The sequence below is a fragment of the Chionomys nivalis genome, chromosome 12 (genome assembly GCF_950005125.1).
Source record: "Chionomys nivalis chromosome 12, mChiNiv1.1, whole genome shotgun sequence".
In the NCBI taxonomy this organism is placed as follows: domain Eukaryota; kingdom Metazoa; phylum Chordata; class Mammalia; order Rodentia; family Cricetidae; genus Chionomys; species Chionomys nivalis.
The window spans coordinates 62913512-62934507 of NC_080097.1; the positions used below are offsets into that span (position 1 = coordinate 62913512).

The following is a 20996-nucleotide window of genomic DNA, read 5'->3' on the forward strand; positions in this document are numbered from 1 at the left end:
ACAGCGCTATTCAAAGTGGCGATATATCTAGCGTGACTAATCTAGGGATGGAAAGAAAAGCAACAACTTGTACTTTGGGGTACAAATCCTTAACTGAACTATGTAAAATGTGTACTACCACCACAACTCTGAGTTTCCCCTTTTAGTAGTGAGATGGAATTTTAAATATAATTTAATATAATTTTGTGTGCTTATTCCATGTTAGAAAGAGATTTCTCAAAAACTGTGTGGATTTTAGGAGTTGGACCCCATTCCTGTCTGACACGTTCTAACCCATAGCAAGCCACTAATACTTGACAAGGAAACCCACACGAGGAGCCTTTGTTTCTGAAGTATCAAGATTATGTAATCTCTGCTTTTCTGGAAGAGCTGTCCGAGATTGGGTTTGAAATGTATTTTTCTCCCCAAATTTTGTTCTAGTTGACAATATGCCTAGGTCCTTGCCTGTTTCCAAATGCTGAAGTTAATATCTATAGAGACAAAGTGCCCAGTGGACATTGAATGAAAGCAAATGTCTAGGGGGAGATGAAGTGCCTGAGAGCCACCCACTAAAGTGACTTTCGCTTTAAAGGGAAATTAAGAGCCGGGGGCACTGGTGCTGACTGCAGTAGAGGCTGAAAAAGGAGGTACACTACAGACCAGGAGTTCAAGACCAGCCCGGTTAATAGAAAGACTCCATCTCTTTAGGGGGGAAAAAAAACCAGAAAAACAAAATAAAGCAAAAAAAAAGTTACAAAATTTCTGATTTTGTTTGAGAGTATTACCCAAAAATTCAGAGTGGAAACTTGACCTGAACAGTGAAAAGATAGACTTAATAAGAAATAAAATAAAGTACTCTTTCTTCTTCCTTTTTTTTCTTTATTTCTCTTTTTAGAATGCACATACTCCAAAAACCTCATATTTACATCCAAAGGGCCCAGCGTTATGTATTTATAGCAGAAGTACTGTTGTGGACTGTCACTATGAGGAAGTTTGACAAGCCCATGTGAACAGGAACCTTTCCTGCCCTGTTCACTGTGCCATCCAGGAAAGGCTACCTCTGGTTTTAGGCCCCATGCACTATTCAAATGTGAGCACTTGCTTTAAAGTCAACTGTTTGCAGGTGGCAACAGCAAAGTGTGAAGCTAAGTATAGGGACCCTAATGCAATACCCATTTATCTACCTTGATCATATTCATCAAGGCAGCCACCAGCACTAGAATAACACAGAACACAAAGTCCAACCTTAGCTGCTACTTGAAGATTTAATCCACGCTTTATTGGTAATGATCATGAAAAAAAAGAGATTGTCTTAGACAACTAGGCTAAGTTCTAAATCTAAAACTCAGATATCATATCCCTGTGAGAGACTTGGAGGAAAGAACACCGTGACTCCAGAGAGGCTGGAGAAACGGATTCACATGGCAGGGTGCCAGGGTGAACCATCAGTCTCTAGAGAATTCAGGGACTGGATTCTCTCTTAAACTTGCCTTTGGAAGTACAGCCTTGCAGAAGTCTGGATTTCAGGCCTCCAGGTCTGTGTGAGACCTCATCTCTTTTGTTTCAGGTCACCGAGTTTGTGGCCATTTGTCCCAGCCGTCTCGAGTGACTGGTAGAGAATAAACCCAGGAGAGAAAATTCTAAGTAGCCGACAAACGCTTGTCAGTAAACCTGCCCACAAAGTGGAAACGTTAGAGATGTCAAAGCAGTGTAGGTAAACCTGGTAGAAGTCTAGGGCTCACCACGATGTGTTAGGAAGTAGTCCATGCCCCCACTCCTCAAGGATATCAGGATCCAGTTTTAGCAATGCCCACAACCAAGCAGTAGAGTCGGGAAAGCACCAAAACGTAATCTGCATGTTACCTTTTGACAGATCAGCAATTCTTTTTCCTCTCAGGGCATAGAAAGCACACATATAATTAGATCATTTGAGAAATGAAAAGAGGTTAATCACACAGAACTAGCAAAATAAATGCTGCTCCAACTGTCCCCATATGTAAATAATCCAAGGCTTTGGCGGCCCCCTCCCACCCCACCAAGTCATTGTCCTCAACTCCAAAACACAAAGGGCTGCTTCTAGTCACAAGGCTAACATTTCTCTTTCCTCCTCAGGCTAAAGCTTGGGAGTTGGTGGGGGAAGCTTGAGGGGGGCAGGGATGTCTTTGAATTTAAGTTCTCGTTTGCTTGGCTCCTAGAAAGATCCTGTTTAAGATAAATAATGATGGCTTTCTTTGCTTTTTATTAATTTCAAAATAACACCATGGACAGAAGAAAAGATGCTTTCGGCTATAGCAGTATCAGTAAACACAGCCTATGTGGACCACTGACAGAGAGTACTCATGTAATAACAGACATGTAAACACAGCCTATGTGGACTGACGGGTAGCACTCATGTAATAACAGATTATCCGTTATGAGTCACTTGTTTATACTTTGTCTCCTTGGACTACTGATTGAAGTACACATAGAAAGAAAAAAATTCACCATTTTTCTATTAGAAAATCATTTCATCCAATTTATTGGTAATCTGTGGTGTGTCAGACAGCTCTTTAAGGAGAAGTAGTTTACAACTAATTTGATTATCCCATGGAAATTTGCAAACTTCATATTTAAAAGATATTAGAAAGCCACAATCCACCTCTTGCAGCCTTTCATGAGGCTGTTTTCCTACCTCTGAGATTCTGTGTACTTAACTACATTTCTTTTTTTTTTTTTTTTTTTTTTTTTTTTTTTTTTTTTTTTTTTTTTTTTTTTTTTTTGGTTTTTCGAGACAGGGTTTCTCTGTGGCTTTGGAGCCTGTCCTGGAACTAGCTCTGTAGACCAGGCTGGTCTCGAACTCACAGAGATCCGCCTGCCTCTGCCTCCCAAGTGCTGGGATTAAAGGCGTGCGCCACCATCGCCCGGCTTAACTACATTTCTTAAAATCGTGGAAGCCACCACTGCAGTTGCTCCATCAAAGAGTGCGGACCCTGGGCTCTGTCACCAGCAACACAGAAGCAAAGAACACAGGCGGGAATGCCCTCTGACTAGGGCTTTTCCTCCCTCTCACTGGCGCCTGCTCACTCCAACAAGATTTAGCTACCAGAATAGAAATTTAGAACCTTCTTTTGACATCTTGATCCTCTCTTACATTTTGCATCATTATTTAATTTTTTTTCATTTTCAAATAAGCGGGATGCAGAGTTCTTAAGTAACTGATGGCTGGAGAATGCTGAAACAGATTCCAACTTTCTTAAGAAATACAGGGAATGAATTTATGTTCCTTTAACATGTGTTCCTGTGGCAACCAAACCCCCCATTATGTTAGTTCCTAGCATAAAGAAAGTGGTCTCACTTTGAAGTGGATTTTATGCGGATAAAATAGTCCTGGGGGGATTGAAAATGTAGAGACCCAGCTCTCCCAGTGTCCTGTGGACTTCTTGCCTCTTCATGATGGCTATAGACTCCCCACACTGCTTTGATTTCTCATGTTTCAGCTCTTGTTCAATTTATGGTTCAGAATGAAAGATACAGTTCCTTCCATAGCTTTAAATCTAGCATTGTAGAAATTTAAGGATTCAGTGGATCCTTGAAAAGAGGTCTATTGAAATCCACCCAAAAGCTCTGTTCATACAGCTCTTGATGGCTGAGCTCTTAATTGGTGCCTCAATCTCAACCACTGATATATAGCCTTGAACTTGAACAACATAGTTTAGTGTCTTCATTCTAGGACTTCTTGTTGGCTTTGAGGCTCAAGGGTTTCTTGTAAATCAGTGAAGTTTTCCATGCTCATCTAACTTCAAAAAGCAGAATTGTCCTCAAGGAAACACGTTAAGATTACAGTTTCTCACTTAGACCTGTAAGCGTCTTATAGGAATTTTGTAGGAAAATTGTGGGGTAAAGGTTTATTTCAATGACTTGGATGCTAACATGGGTGGTTTTCTGAGATAGAGTAATTCTGGAAACCATTTAAAAATAGGAATCAGAGAATGAGATGACAAGGAGAATCAGATCCTGTGTCTTCACGGGGGGGGGGGGGGGGGCTGCACAGAAAAGGGGAAATATAAAGACACAGGAAAACACAAACAGCCAAAATCCAGATGCTTCTCTTGACTTTAATGGGTTTTTTGTTTGTTTGTTTGTTTGTTTGTTTTTGTTTTTATTTTCGTTTTGAAAAGTAAAAGAAGCCTGATCCTCCTGCAGGACTGCAGATGGTATTTAGGATAGCAGACATCAGAAACGGGGCTCAAATGGCTTCACAGCCCCTGAAAGTTAATGCCCATAACTCTGAAGGATGGCTTGCGAAGAAGAGAGTTGACTCAGGGCTGTGTCACTGGGCTGGCATGAGCACCAGAGGTGCTCAGTTCAAGTAGTCACACCGTCTATAACAGAACAGAGAACTCTGGGATGTTACAAATGGCAGCACTGACAGTTTTGTGGTCATAGTGGTGATTAACATTGTCACCCAAATCAGATAACGATGATCACAGTTTTACTTGTCTTACTTAGATGCTTATAGTTGGTTAGGAAACTGAATCCAGAATAATCTGTAAGAAAAATCATGCTTTTCAAAAACCAAACACGTAACCCCACTAGATATTTCATTTTTTTTTTGGCAAAGGAAGTTTTCAGGGAAGGTAGAGTGTCCCAGTTTTCCCGGATGTTCAACATGAGCGTGTGGAAGAGCTTGGAAGATGTAGGCTTCCTGGGATTTCCTGACTCATGCTAAGCAGAGTCCTTCTGTGTTCTTGTTGAATCAGTGTCCAAGTTTTTGAAGACTGATTTGGAAAATGAGTGTGGCTTACATCTGTGCTTAGGGTGTTCGTTATATTAAGGTTTGGAGTGTTAACTCTTTGAAGTTTAAACCAGAGATACCAAGCAGAGCTGTTCTAGGGTCATCCACGTGATCTCGCCAAATAGGCTTTCCAGCCAATGCATTCCTCCAGGCTCAGGATGAGCTGAGATCCATTGCTCAGCTTCCAGCTCTGTGCACCAGAAATACACTGAGAGTCTCTTAAAGTATGAGGTAGAGAATTTATCTATTCACATTATTACAAAATTAAACTTCAAATATAGAAAAAGTTTATCTCCTCACTAGGAATATACTATATGCCTTATAAATCGACCCCCCCCCCCAGCATGGAGATGGGTTTTCCTAAACCCTCATAATACTCAGATTTTATGCTTTCAGAATTTAACGAAGAGTTATCTGGCCCCCTAAGGGGAAAACCACCTCTCCCCATGCAAGCAATTGAAACAGATGCTGGTGTATTTGGCATGTCAAGTAGTTCAGGCGAATATTTTCACAAGCTCTTGAAGATGCTTGCTATGGCTATAATTTCCAATTGCTATAAAAATATATCCTCTTTAGTCATATCCAAGTCTCTTTTTGAGAAAACTCTTCATTCACATTCATTTTTTTTAACTTATGTCTAATCAGGAAAGGGAAGCTCCTACCTGTGCTTGACTTGGAATTAACGATATCATCTGTTTAACAGTTCCTAGACAAGGGTTTTCTTTATTCGATTGTTGGGGGCAGTGCTTTTTTTCCTGGTTCTCTTCATTCAGGAGAAATATATATATATATAATGCAGGCAGTACCCTAAATACAAATATTACCTTATAAACACAGCTAACCATGCTCAAGTTCATTAGTATTAACACTGTTTTATTAACAATATTTGATCAAAAAATAGAACTGATGGTTGACTAGCAACATTTTAATCATCCAAGTTCAGTGTTCAGAAGGAAATCTGTTACTGCACAGGAACATGTTAGGTGGTAAAGACGATGCAAACACGAAATCAAATCAGAACGCAGCTGGCCAATATTCCTTTTGATTTCTCTGAAACGACACTGTCCCAAAATGGTTACATTCTATATAGCTGAGCAATAAATCCCAAATCAAAGCAAGTGATTACCTTCCAGAATACTCAGATATAGATAACCTCCTCATGGGTTTACTTATAAGCCTATGACTTTTTATTTGTAAACTTTCCCCAGTACTTTCCAATGTGTGTATTAATTCCTACACATACACACACACACACATACATACACAGGGGCAGGTGTTAATGAGAAAGCCAGGCAGCTAGCTTTTGCTTACCTCCCTGGTAGTTCGTTGTAAAGGTAATCAACTATCTCTAACATGTAGGGTCTGTTTTCAAGGGTTCCTCCTGGTTTTTATAAGAGACACTTAAACATAGAGCTGTCCTGAGGCCACCGTGGATTTGCCAGTGGGCAATTAACAAAAGTATCACTGGGTTGCAGCCACCAGGAGCACACTCTGAACTGCCTTCAAGGTTTTACTTCATTTTGTATCATAATAATGCAATAATAGCATTCAAAATGACCCGAAACATCCCAAATGTGAAGAAGTACCTGCAGAGGCACTGGTTTTGAAACACTCAGAACTGGGAGGCTGGACAGATGGCTCCAAGGTCCCGAGCTCAGTTCCCAGCAACCACATGGTGTCTCGCAACCATCTAGAATGAGACCTGGTGCCCTCTTCTGGTGCGCAGACATACATGCAGACCGAACACTGTATACATAATAAATCAATCTTTAAAAAATGCTCAGAAGTTCATCTCCCTACAGTTAAATCCCTTACAGAGTCTCATCTTGAATTTAAAGTCAGTGAGGAAATGTCGTGTCCCTACCACAGGATGCTTATTTTACTGTTGGCTGTAACTTTAAGTGCTTTCCAGTGGGACAAGTTCAGGAAAAGGGATAAAGCAGGTGCAAGCACAGGCCACTCCAAATGAGCTCCTGAACAAACCCACAACACACTCCCGACAGCAAACCGTTTCAGCCTTGGTTAAATTATTCGCATCTCTATTTATAAAGTTAAGAATGCTCTAGCAAGGTGATAAAAATAAAAGGTAATTAAATTGAATTATCTTTCTGTGGTTTATTTTTTTTTAATCAATGAATTTGCATGTGAAGAGAGGAAGAAGAGGCCTCAGAGGGCATTCCAAGTGACCGATGCCCATTTAGCTCGCCCCATCTATGTTGTTGAGAGGTCTTACTACCCTTCACCCAGGGCTTCCTCATCAAGTCTTGGTGATGTGGGCATGTTCAGAAACACACACTGGTCCTGGGAGCTGGTTAAGATGTATACGGAATTATCTGAAGACTTTAGTAGACGAAAATGCTTAGATGTGACTTCCTGCTAAATCCATTTTACCAACAAGGATAATAATCTCCAGGAAGATGAACAGTACAAGCTCAAAGTTCCCTTAATCAGCGCAGCTTTTCATATTCTATGCCTGTGGCGTGAGCAGACTGGTCTCTTTGACACTGACCCTTCTTAAATGTAAGCATTGATGACAGAAGAGGTAATTAGCCTTAGGGAAGTACTTAGCTGCTTTCAGGGGCTTGAATAGCATGATCTGGGATGTGAATACATAATTTTTTTCTCTACTTCTTTCCATTCTGTTTGACAGATAGTTGCCGCAATAATGGCAATTACGGGCATTGTCATGATGGCGTACGCAGACAACTTCCATGCTGATTCCATCATAGGTGTGGCATTTGCAGTGGGCTCAGCCTCTACATCTGCGTTATATAAGGTATGTCCATGTTGTCCTCTATAGTCAACTGTCCCTCACAGTTTAGGATGAAGCCACAAAATAGGGAAGTGCAATGACAACCCTAAAAAAAATACGGGTGTGTTAAATTATAGTAACTACGTTCCTTTTTTGTCAATACTTGTGTGGTGGGCATCTCACAGGAAATTTCACCGATGTTGACATGTCCTTCCATACCATTGATCCTTATTCTGCTTACTGGATGAAAGAATTGAAGCTTTAAAAGATTAACTCTCCAAGGTTGTAGTGAGGTAGCTAAATTGGACGGGAGCCAACAATGCACCCTGCCCCCAATCAAGCAGTTACAGCAAGAATGTAAGGAAAGCAACTCCTCTCTTCTATATTTTTTTCACTTGAGTATATGGTAATTGTGCTAACTCTATGGAGGTATTAAAAATAATAAGCTGTCATTTGAGAGGATGCTATGTGCTACTAGGGAGGCCACACGATAAAGAACCCATGGCATTAGCAAAATGAAGACACCGTGCTCTACTATGTGGACTTTCTCCCCTGGATCCCCTGTCATCCAGGAAAATGTCACCAGGGTCACAGCACCTCACTTCAGAGGCAAGGTCTCTGACAGCAAATCTAAAAGGTTATTCTCCCAAAGCTCAGCTTCTTTAGAAGCCAACTTTCTGAGGAAAACTAAAGGGCAATGCCGATTTCACCTCTCTTCGAGTTTCAATAAGATGAATATCACAGATGAAACAAACTCTCTGGAAGATAGAAACAGCCCTCACCTCTCCTCCTGGAGGCTGGCTTCTTCACCACCACTGTGGCCCATGGACATTGACATATTTGGGGTCTGGGGCGGGGGGAGGAGGGACATTGATTCTGACAGGCATTGACATTCATTTACCACGTGTGTCTAATTTGTTTTCCCGTGGAAACTCCACTAAAATTGTTGATGAGATCAAAGACCAGCAAGATTGTCTTCTAAGGAAAAACACTAATACATTTATGAGGTTAAAAATCCAGACAGCACTGGAATGGCTGGGAAAGCAGGGTGGCTATTCTGTAAAAAGAATCCTCCCGGCCAGGAAAGCAGAGTGGCTATTCTATAGAGAGAATCCTCCAGTCAGGAAAGCAAGGTGGCTATTCTATAGAGAATTCTCCAGTCAGGAAAGCAGGGTGGCTATTCTATAGAGAGAATCCTCCAGTCAGGAAAGCAAGGTGGCTATTCTATAGAGAATTCTCCAGTCAGGAAAGCAGGGTGGCTATTCTATAGAGAATCCTCCCGGCCAGATCACAGGATGCATTCATTCTAGGAGTAGCAACAGTTAACAGTCCCAAAGTCATATCTGAGCCCAACTCCAGGCAGACAAAATCTGCTCCATTTGATAATGTGTGTTAGTGGTTTAGCAAAGGGAGAACGGGTTTAGAAGCTAAGAATACAGGCTTCGTGTCTGGCTTCCTCCTTCCTTTCTGTGAGCTTACATTAGCCCATCACTTGTTATCTGCCTCTATACAGGGGTTTATAACCCAGGAAAAAAAAGTTGTTTTTAATCCAGAGAGCAACACGATGTTTGTGAAGACATCTAAAGCTCGGGAAGGATAGTTCTTTCGAACCTAAGGCCTCAGTATTTCTATTAACAAGCTAGGCAGTGGTGGCACACACTTTTACTCCCAGCACTCGGGAGGCAGAGGCAGGTAGATTTCTGTGAATTCAAGGCCAGCCTAGTCTACAAACTGAGTTCCAGGAGAGCCAGGGTTACACAGAAAAACCCTGTCTCAACCCCCCCCCCAAAAAAATAAGCTAATAATGAGTGTCTGCCCACTTAGTTTTTAGCATGTCATAATCAGGATGCAACAAATCCCAGGGTTGCTAGAAAGGATTGATGGCATCTCAACACTACAGACTTTTATGGGCTCATATAAACTTTATTTATCCTTCACCCTATGCCCATCTTGGTGGTTTTAGTTTCATACTGTAGAATACTCCCGGAAACTTATAACACCACAAGTAAACCACCTCGTGGCAATCACTGTATCGCGTGAACAACACAGGGAATTTTCACACCTCATCATCCCAACCCATTTAGTAACACACAGGTGGCAGGGCACAAAGACAGAGGCTACTCTAGGCCAGCACGTTCAGTAGGATTCATTTTGTCCTGTAGCAACAGCTCTCAATGTGCGGCTGAGGAGTTGTTTTCCTTTCCAGGTTCTGTTTAAGATGTTTCTTGGAAGTGCCAACTTTGGCGAAGCCGCACACTTTGTCTCCACCTTGGCTTTCTTCAACTTGATCTTCATCTCCTTCACCCCCATCATCCTGTACTTCACCAAAGTGGAGCACTGGTCCTCCTTCGCAGCGCTGCCCTGGGGCTGTCTCTGCGGCATGGCAGGGCTATGGCTTGGTGAGTGGCCCTTGCCTGTGCCTGCCATTCATCGTATGCTGCTTTTGTGTCCCATGACCCAGATTGCACTGATTATAGACAATGAATATGTGGAAGATTCTTGGTGGGCTCTTTCTTGGTTATCTCATGGCTGTACATGGTGTGACTGCCGTGGATTAAAGTATCCAGTCAAAGCCCAGGTCACTCTTTCCATCATGACGTGGTGTGTGACCTTGCGTGTGGTGTGTGCTTCCTATGTGCATGGTATGACAGGCAGAAGTGGAAATGAATGATGCAGTCAAGTGTTCAACGTAGCCAGAGCACTGGGTTCAACTGAGAGATAAGCGGGGGAGGAGACAGGAGGGAAGAGAAAAGAGGGGAGGGAAGAGGAGGGGCAAATATTCAAGAGAAAGGCAGATCACGAATAAACTGGAAAGCCATTTTGAAGAAGCTGGGTTTAAAATCCACTTCATCTTGGAGCTGGAAATGACAGGCTCACACCTGATATTAAACCACTCACTCTATTGTGTACGGAGAACGGGTTTGCACCAGGAATCCCTTACCAGGAGAGTGTTGAGCGTGTTGGCCCTGGCTTAGTACACTGTGTCCAGTTGAGGGCAAAATAAAGGTCACCTGCAGTCTTTCTCTTGGGCATCCTGGAACTCTGGGTATGTACGCCTCACCTACTAGTACCTAATGTATGAGGAGTCTAATATCTAAAGACCCTGCTCCTCCTCTCCAGCCACTGAAAACAGCATAGCTTAATATGCCAGTGCTTCCTCTGAATAAAGTCAGCTTCATTCTGCCTCTTCCATGTACTGCCACACGTTTACCCACCACACGCACTCACTCTGCAGGCTCCACTGACCTTCTCAGCCAGGGTGACACTGAAAACAGTAGCAATACTGCAGTTCCAAGAAAAGCAATGTCCTTATTCCGGGAAGATCATTGATTGGCTCATCTTTTCCTACTCCAGCCTAGAACCCTCAGGGAAGGTCTTAAATGGAAAACATTTCAGAGAAGGATCAAGCATTAATTGTTAGTCCCTGGAGTTGTGCTTTCCAGGGCCCAAACTGTATGGTTATCGTCTCCCATTGCCTCTAAGCTGAGTGAAAATCAATAACATATTTGGACGTTCATAATGTTGACATAAGATCAAAGGATCCTAATTAAAAAGTGCTCAGTTTATTTCCCGGCCAGAAATAATGGAGTTGGGAACAATCATAACCAAAATGTCACTTATTCTTAGCAACCTCTTTGCACATGGAATTTGTGCCTGCTGCAAAATAGCCCTCCCCCAATGAGAGTCGCTGGCCCATCTAGTGTATCCTCCTAAGTAAGCCTTCTCAGGCTGGGCCACACCCATGCCATTCCCCAAGCAGCATGCGTCCACACTCCACCAGGCATGGCACCAGCTGGCACTGCAGCTGTCCCCAGAGCACAGCAGAGTTCATTGTGCCAAAGCAGAGCTGTGACAGATTGAAGAGACAGCCTCTCTCCTGTGCTGTGTACTCTGGGGCTTCAGAATCCGCAGGGCTTTGCTCGCAGTGTTTTCCTTCCCCGTCCTCTCTTCTCCGTGGGAATCCCACCACATGGTCTAGCTGGGACCAATCTGAGAGCCGGAGCTGAAATCCCAGTGTGTGCTCTGAACCCCCACATTCCCTGAAGCTATGGCTGTGGCCTGCCCTCTAGGAAGTTATCTTAGTCTCAATCTCAAACATTCGTCTGACCTATCAGGATTGAATTTAAAGTGGGGCTGGATCCCTCACTATGGAGAACACATCGAATTGGGTATTCTTTCCCTTGGGTTAGCAAAGACGATGATTCTATCTGAAGAACTAAGGAAAAGAGACAGCACATGGCACGGCAGCCGAAGGCTCTGTTCGGAAACACCATCACATTCACTGCGGTTGCCAAAATCCAATCTGTCAATAAAAAAACAATTGAGGCCGGGCGGTGGTGGCACACACCTTTAATCCCAGCACTCAGGAGGCAGAGGCAGGCAGATCTCTGTGAGTTCGAGGCCAGCCTGGTCTACAAGAGCTAGTTCCAGGACAGGAACCAAAAACTACGGAGAACCCCTGTCTCGAAAATCAAAAAAAAAAAAAAAATTGAGGAAGTCAACAGGGTTTTGATGCATTTAGCAAATTCCTAACTTGTTAGAATTTTCCATAAATGACTCCATGGGCTTAAGGAAAGACCCGAGGTGCTGGAATATTCATTCACAATGAGCCTGCCATGACAAAGGAACCCTTCCAAAGCTAGGAAGGACTCGTGTCTTTACTGCAGTTGCTGCATACTTGTGAGTCTCAGAAGGTCCAACCCACAGCCTCTCATCTCCAGGTACAGATGACTCTACATTGCTATGGTGGTGAGTTTAATTATAGACGACAACATCCTCATTGAAATTGTCCTAGATCTTTCATTGAGTCTAGACTCTTCAGAAATATGGGCAACATGCTTCAGCTGTGTTCAGAGAGACCATCTCTTATTAAAGGACCTTTTGTACTTGTGAATATTCATCTCTACAACCTCTGAAAAGTTTAACTTAACTCTATTAAGATGGCAGTCTAATTTATAAATCTTGGAAAAGTATAATTTTGGTAATTCGGATGGGGTTAGATTATTATTTTAAGTAATGGTCTTTTAACTAAAGAAGTCCAACAATATTATTTAAAGAGCATCAGCTTCCTCTGTAGTTTATTCTGTGGCTCTGACCTCTGCTGACCTGTACACAGTTGGGGTGGGAAAATCGTGGCTGGGCTCCATAGAATTAGCCTGAGCTCCTTATTGATTCGCTGACCTTGGACAAACCTTATTTTAGACAGTAGTACCAGTTTTATAGTTTAAATAGCAAAGTAACAAAGAACGAAGCACCAAGACTTAGTCAACCACCTGTTTTTAGCCTCTGGCTAGCCCCAGACTGTCCTTCCAGCGCTAACACATGGTGTGGGAGATCAATGACATCACTCTTCCATATACCTTTGTCCGTCAGCTGGCTAGAGCTCAGGCAGAGTGGCAAAGGAGGAACCAAAGAATTTGACAGATTTAAGCCAGCGATTCAGGCTCCCATCACCAAAATGAGAAAATTGAACAAAGGTGCAGACCCCTGAGAAAGCACATTTAGCAAAAGTATTGGTTCTTGTATCTTGAGTGACTGGTGTGCCAACCCCTTCATCCCGTATACCTCCCTCATTTTACAGCATTCAACATCCTGGTGAACGTCGGAGTAGTGCTGACATACCCAATCCTCATCTCCATTGGCACAGTGCTCAGCGTCCCTGGCAACGCAGGTACTGGTACAATGTGCCCCACGCGCTAGCTTTAGGCTCTGCCTTGGAATTACATCTCTTCCTTTGGAAGATGTTTTTAGCTCTCTCGAGGTGGAAGACAGCAGAGTGGGCAGCAGGTTTTAAAACTGAGGCTACAGAGGCACTGTTTTACTTGGCCGTGGTTTTAGAATTAAATACCAAATGTATCATTTGGGTTTCATGTAATCTCCCTGACGACCTAATTTCGTGGGTATTTTTAGAGGAAGTCCTATGGAAACAAAAGGCATCGCAGCACAGGGCTGTGAAGTCAGCATCACTAATGAAAGTGCAAGCGATGCACAGGGTGTCGGCACCCCATCAGAGCATCCTTGGGGAGCCGTGCACACCCTCCTGGGGGCTGAGCAAGCAATGCAAGGGTGTTGGCTCCCCATCAGAGCGTCCTTGGGGAGGTGTGGACACTCTCATGGGGGCTGAGCAAGCAATGCACAGGGTGTTGGCTCCCCATCAGAGCGTCCTTGGGGAGCCATGGACACTTTCGTAGAGACTGAGCAGGTGGCTCTCCAGGAAAAGCCATTTGTCTCACTTCAAGGCCGAGAGGAAAATCTATTAGTGTTTTCTAGGACGTTTCTAGTAAAACCTGCCACTAAAACTTGTCACAGAAATTAGTTCTCTGGGTGACCATTCAGTCATTTTGACTTTAAAATTCTTTGGTCCCAAGTCTCTAGAAACCGTTCTTTCTTTTCTTCAGAACAGTTAGTGTTTATTAAGCACTTACTATGTGATCAGGGCTGTGTACAAGAAAAGAAAATAAGTTACACTGTTGTTCCATTAAGAATTTAGATTAATTTAGAAAAGACAGTAGACATACACAAAACAGTTAGGACCTCTACAAAGAAATTTTTTATTAAGTGTAAAATTGTGTGAGATAGACTCCAAGGGCTTTAAGATATTCAGAGGAAAAATGTCAGACAGAAGTGGAGTTGTCAGGAAGTTCATTTTATTTATCCATGGATTTGTTTATGCAACAAATAACTTCTAATGTCTTAGCATATGTCAGGAGCCATGCTAATACTGGTGACAGATCCTGACTATGGCACAGTTTCCACCCTCAAGACCATGAGAGTAGCACAGAGTGGGAAACCAGAGGAACTGAATAACTCTAGCACGCAGAAATAATTGCTCTGGTAGATGTTTGCACAGAATGTGCTGAGCACACATAGGTGTGGCACTCTTTGCGGGAGCCCTTTGTACAGAGGTCTAAAGAATAGTTGAGCGGAATGAAGTGGGAACCGAGGATATGGCGATGGGGTGGTGAAGCCAGCAACACTGTGAGTGTACTAAATACAGCATATTAAGGCCAAGACAAGAACAGGTTTAACTCATTAAAAAAAAATTCAGGGGTCCAGCACAGCAGAAGACAGGTGAAAGCATGCCCAGGAAAAGTGCTTAGAAAGCAAACTGAAGACCTTCCTGAGCCCAGTTGCATGGACTCTGAGCTGAGCCTTGAACAAGTACGGATCACAGAGAAGGGACAGGACGCAAGCGTAACTAGCGATAGAGAGTAACTGTGGTGTTTGGAAGTCTTGAGATAGTCTCTGGTTTTCAGAGACGCACACAAATAGCCATAGACGGGTGTGGCAGATGTGACGGGTGTGAAGGGTGTGACGGGCGTGGTGATGACAGCTGTGACGGTATGACCTTTCCTTCCCTAGCTGTGGACCTCGTGAAGCAGGAAGTGATCTTCAACGTGGTCCGCCTGGCCGCCACCATCATTATCTGTCTCGGGTTTCTTCTGATGCTGCTGCCTGAGGAGTGGGACGAAGTCACCCTGAGATTTATCAACAGCCTGAAGGAGAAGAAGAGCGAGGAGCACACGGAGGACCTGGCAGATGTCAGTGTGCACCTGCGGAGCAGAAGCAGGGCCAATGGAACAGTGTCCATACCGCTGGCATGAAAGGAGATGACGTCGGGATGCACATATGTGTATATTCTGTGAATATAACATTTTCTCACTACCTGTACACTCAAATGACAGTATCAGCTCTGAGTTTGAATAAACCATATGTGAAATATTGCCAACAATAAAAAGTTTACATTTATATGCATATCAAGGAACTGATGTAAATAATCATAATAAATTTTTTATTAAAAATGCATTTCCTTGTTTTGTTTATCCTACCTGGAAAACGGTTCACACAAGTTCATAAAAATAAGAGGTTTGGTTAAGTCATAGACTCATCATTTTCTTAAGTGTAACTGAGACCTTCTTATTAAGAATTAGGTGCCAAATAGAAAAACCTGTGAAACAGCAGAGAAAAATAAGGACATCTTGAAATTTTCAGGCAAATGAATAGAGCTAGAAAACATTATGTTGAGTGGGGTAACCCAGACTCAGAAAGACAATTATCATATGTACTCACTCATAAGTGGTTTTTAAACATAAAACAAAGAGAAACCAGCCTACAATCACAATCCCAGAGAACCCAGACAACAATGAGAACCCTAAGAGAGACATACATGGATCTAATCTACATGGGAAGTAGAAAAAGACAAGATCTCCTGAATAAATTGGGAGCATGGGGACCATGGGAGAAGGCTGAATGAGAGGGGAGAGGCAGGGAGGGAGCAGAGAAAAATGTATAGCTCATTAAAATCAATTTAAAAAGAAAAAAGAAAAACCTAGGAAAACAATAGATATTTTATCTTTACTTCAGCCTGGAAATGTAAAAGCCATAAAGTCATTAAACAATACCCACAGAGTCCTTCTGTACATAAGTCTACACTGGGAATGGCCAGGACGTAAAGACAGAAAAGACCCCGCTGAACTCTTCGCATGCTCAAGAAACACACTGACATATTCACAAGGGAGACGTTGTGCTGGTGAAGAGATGTGGAGACTTCACAGATCTCTACAGTCCCTCACCACCAAGTTCCCCAAGAGAATTTTGTATCCTTCCCATCATTCCACTTTGTACCCCTATTCTTTCCTGAACTCACTACCCTTCACCTTCTGTCCCCACCATTGCTCTAGAGTTCCCTTCTCTCAAGTCGGTAAGGGACTCTCTCCAACAAAGTCATACTGGCAATTCCAACTCTTCACTCATCCAGAAGCAGTTGATATGATGATCTTCTACCCCTTACCTGCTAAAATAATCTCAGTTCTTGAACCCACCATCTCCTTGTGGTTATCCTGTCTTTGTCTTCCTAGGCTGGTCCCATTGCCATCAAGGTTCTCTGGTCACACTTCTTAACTGTCTCCTCTGGGTTCAACTTTTTCCAATGTTTATGACTTAAAAAATTCTTTTTCTGAAAACCAAGTTTGTACTTGAAGCTTCAGATCCATTAGAATCTCTTCATCAGCTCATCTGGACACCTCAAATGTAGCAAATGCAAAGTTAAGTCAATACTCCTCTCCAGACCTAGTCCTCTCTGCTTCCTGTCTAAGTTAATGACATCATTCTTTAGCAGCTACCCAAGCCAGGGATCCATCTCCATGCTTGCCTCTTCTCTTCACCGACACCTAACTAGCAGCCTTGCCTCTCTGTGATCTCTGTAGAGTGACTTTCTACTACAAGTTTGATTCTATCTCCACTCCATAAACCACTTCAGTGGCATCTTATTGGACACAAAATCAGATCTAAAGATTTTGACGTATCCTTCAAAGCTCATCATTGCCCGGCCTTGACTAGTTTATATCGCAGTAATTGCCACTAGAATGTTCTATGTTAATGGAAGACATCCACATCTTCCACACCTGCTAGGATGTTCTGTGATGATGGGCACTGTCTGTATCTGTCTATATAGTCTCTGTTTATGAAAGGATGTATGTAGCCCATCACGCTGTCTGAGACAGTAGCTATGAGTGGCTATTAAAAACCTTGAATGGAGAAACTCTATTTTCCTTTTTATCCATTTACTATGAATTTCCCATTCAGTTACCATACTGGAATCTAAGCAGAGAGCCTACTTCTACCCCCAGTGCCCTGGACACATGACACTTCCATGGTACTATGCCTCTTTTGGTCATTCAGTTAAGCCATGCTGTCTTTCTTATGTTCATTTCTTTCCCTCTCTCGGTGCCTGAAACTGGCACCTTATTTACAGCCCCAGATATTACCTACAGCTGTTTTCCTAAGGAGTCTTTTCTTACCCCCAGTCTAATAATGTGGCTTACTTAGCCCCGCTGTAGTAATGACTGCCTTCTTTGTTACTCAGCTCTCTGACAGAATCAACTTACAAGTAAGAAAGGTTTCTCTGGGCTTGCCGCTCCAGAGCTCTCTGTCCACAAACATTTGGCCCTGTTATTCGTGGTGGCAGAAGCACAAGGTGGAGGAAACCTGATCACCTCATGATAGCTGGAAAACAGAGAGGAAGAGTCCAGAATTCCCATATCCCTCGGAGTCAAAGCCCAGTGGCCTCACTTCCTCCAATCTGTCCCATCGCCTGTGGGTTTCACTACCTTTCCATAGCATTCAGTCTGGAGACCATCAATCATTGCGATGCACTTGCTCAAATGCTAACCCTGTCTATGTTCACCGCCAGCCTGCTGTTCTGGGTTTCCAGCAGACTATGTGGCAGTCATGGTTGTGTTCCCAAGTTTTAGCACCTGCAGACATCCCGTAGCAGAATGCGCACTCAGCAACGTGTTGGATGTCCTCGTGCCTGAACTGTATGAGATCAGTCTCAGTGAGGAACAGATTAGCACAGATAAGATTGGTTAAGTTAGGGACTAAACGATGGCAAGGGCACCACAGTCTCATTTTTCTTTGAAAGGCTGCTGAACTGATAAAAGGGACTTTGACCCTGAGAGGCTGGTTCTGCCTCTAGCACAGAAGATATTCTGTGCTTCACAGGAACTTTAGGACAACAAGTCAAGTGTTTATGATCTCTGACCCCACCACCTTCAAGTTTTCTAAAAGTATAAGTGAACCAATCTCCAGGCAAGAGAGAGAAATTCAAAGTGCTTTATTGGCTGGGTATCATAATAAAAACTTTAATGTATCAAATCTTTGATTTTTCTGTTCCTTTTGGAGGAGGCACTGCCAGTGTCCTGGCATAGCTAAATGACACGGTATTAAATCAGATAACGAACATGTTAAGCTCCAGGACGTGTTATTAGCTTCATCAAAAATAATACAAAGGAAATATAACGTTGTTAATACATTGAATTAGTTCCTTATCTACGGAGAGTCACTTTGGGCTATTTAAATGCCACATTGATGCAAACATTGTTCTTGCCTCATTAAATTACTGTTAAATTGTAGTAATCACTGCCTAACTCACTAAGCTTGTGTAACATACATGACATTTAAAATTGCATTTTGACAACTTTAAGCAACGAGTTCTTTTGGTCTTTAACATGGTTCCTTTTGAGAGATGGTGTCCACTGCCCCAGAAAACATTCATTCAATATACGGTGAGCTCTTAGAATTCAGCCTGTATGGATCCCTGGAACTAACCCAGCTACTTGAAGAAAATATTTCCATTGTGTTATTCACACATTTACTCACTCAAACGTTATTGTTATTTAGAATTGGCTCTTATGTGAGATGGTTATCAACTGGTCCCTGTTTTTCTCTAGCACTGGAGGCCGAGATTGCTGTAGTCTTGGCACTAATCTATATCTCATAGACAGGGAGGTGGGCACACAGTTGCACAGGGGTTAGGCTGCGTTGTAGGCACTTGTGGCTTCTGCAGATGAGCTGTCACCTGACAAAGCAATAGCTTCAAACTCTACTTAGATCACCCTTAGGATTAAATGCCTCCCCTCTAATTCAGGCACTCGAAAGGAAGGACAACACCTTTCCTTGTTGCCACTCACGGTCATCATGAAAATCAAAGGTGATGTTGTATCTTCAGTAACTGGGCAAATAGGATTGTGTCTGTGTTGTGCCTTAACAAACCAGCAGCTGGATTGTGGAAGACACTAGAGGAAGTCAGACTAGCCCCTGCTCCGCAGTCGGAAGCACCTTGCCGAGTTCTCATTACAGAAACATCTTTCATGTCTATAGTCCCCAAAGGCAATGGTTTCTGTGGATTACTGAGTGGCCAGTAGAGTTCAGCAGAAGAGTGCCCATGTATGAACATAACATGTACTTCTTCCAGAGACTATTCTGACAGATGAGTCTGATGGTAGACTCTCCCTGGGCCTCAACTTCACAGTCAGTAAAATAAGACAGTACTGTCGCCTGGGATTACTGAAAATTAAAATAACTTGTGGAGATCTTAACAGAATGCCAGAGACAGAAGTGACAACCCTGCAAGGGCTTGTCTTCCTCCATCTAGGTCCTTGTCACAACCTTTGTGTACAGCTTGGCTCCCAGGCCTGTTCTTTGGCCACTGGGCTCATGGCAGGGTGCCCTCCCAAAGCTGCGTAGCCTAGTGTTGAGCAGAGAATTTTACCAAAATAAACCAGACAATAAAAGGCTGGCATAGGGCAAAGTTGGAAGAGGCCGAGCAGTCTCCTGCAGCATTCAAGCCTGGTCCCCGCGGCACTGTGAGTCACAGCATTCATGCCCAGTCAGTGGAACTAATTACCTGACAAAAAGACAGACTAGCAACTTCGGCTCTGAAATTAAAATCACTCCAACCACGTCCTGATCTCTTCACAAACAGATTACAGGCGAATCAATTTTGCTCATCCAGGCTTTCACGCCTGTTAATTTCTTGCAGGCGCTTTGTCAAGATCCAGAGGACAAATGACGGGGAGAAGGACAATGTCTGAGATAAAAGAGGGGATGATATAACCAGCAGAGCATTAGAATGTCCCGGTACTTAAGTACAAATCCTCTTTCTTGTGGATCCATAAACCCCTATCAGAAACACAAAGAGTGTCTGATGCAGGCCCTGCAGTTTATCTCTGGCAGCCAAAACAAGAAGGCTCTGCTAACTGTGGCTCTGTTTAGTTTCTTGAATTTTCTCCTCAATCCCTGTGGCAACTGGAATTGAAGTAAAAAGAGAAACTATGGTGTACAGTCGTAGTGCCAAGAGCCCAGATACAGAAGGGAAGGCACACTTTAATGCTGGTTGGTAGCATGCCCCTAGAACAAAGCAGCTTGCTTGAGACAGAAACATTGGATACTTAGAGAGTCTAAGGAATTGAAAGAGCAAGAATTCTTCCTTCACCTTGGCTCTAAGAACGGACTTCAACAGCTACCCCAAGGACCCTGATAAGATTTTCAGAGTAGCGGGAACTTAGTTGCTTTATTCTGGAAGACTAACTTCAGAGACCTCTGTGGATCTGAGGGCACATGCTCCTATTCATTAGGCACTAGCTAGCCACGTATGCTTCTTGAAATATGCCAAGTGCTAACTGGAATGTGTTGTGCCAAACACTGTGAGTTTGGAAGGCTTTGTATTTTTTCAAGAGAAGGCAAGCTGGTTCATATTAGCTTCGTACTCATTAGATATTGGAAGTATTTTTGAATATATTTGGTTAAGTAAAGTGTATTTTCAAAGCAATTTCATCTGTTTATTTTTTTTTTTAGCAACAATAATTAGATCCAGGGCCTTATGCTTGTTAGGCAAGCACTCTACCACTGAGCTACACTACCACTGATCTACACTTCCTGCCCTGTTTCTTTTTTTAACTATAAAGGAAAGCATTGATTTGGGGTTCACAGTTCCAGAGGGTTAGAGTCCATGACTATCATGATGAAGAACATGGAAGCAGACAAGCAGGCATGGTGCAGGAACAGTAGGGGAGGGCAATCTCCATTCACAAGCTTGAGAGAGAGAGAGAGAGAGAGAGAGAGAGAGAGAGAGAGAGAGAGAGAGAGAGAGAATGGCAGGAGGCTTTTGAAACCTCAAACCCTGCACCCTGACACACCTCCAAGGAGCCC

General features: G+C 43.0%; 1 protein-coding gene across 2 annotated transcripts in view; it reads left to right on the forward strand.

Moving 5' to 3' along the window:
* Window positions 1–15265, forward strand: part of Slc35f4 (solute carrier family 35 member F4) — a 235836-nt gene extending 220571 nt beyond the window's left edge. Inside the window, exons 5-8 of one of the 2 annotated variants that reach the window (XM_057786034.1) lie at window positions 7404–7529; window positions 9712–9904; window positions 13087–13176; window positions 14868–15265. In XM_057786034.1, coding sequence (XP_057642017.1) covers window positions 7404–7529; window positions 9712–9904; window positions 13087–13176; window positions 14868–15109 — 651 coding nt within the window. In that variant the 3' untranslated portion in view covers window positions 15110–15265. The remainder of the gene's footprint in view (window positions 1–7403; window positions 7530–9711; window positions 9905–13086; window positions 13177–14867) is intronic. The other variant, XM_057786035.1, reaches the window with a different exon arrangement.
* Window positions 15266–20996: the final 5731 nt, after the last annotated feature.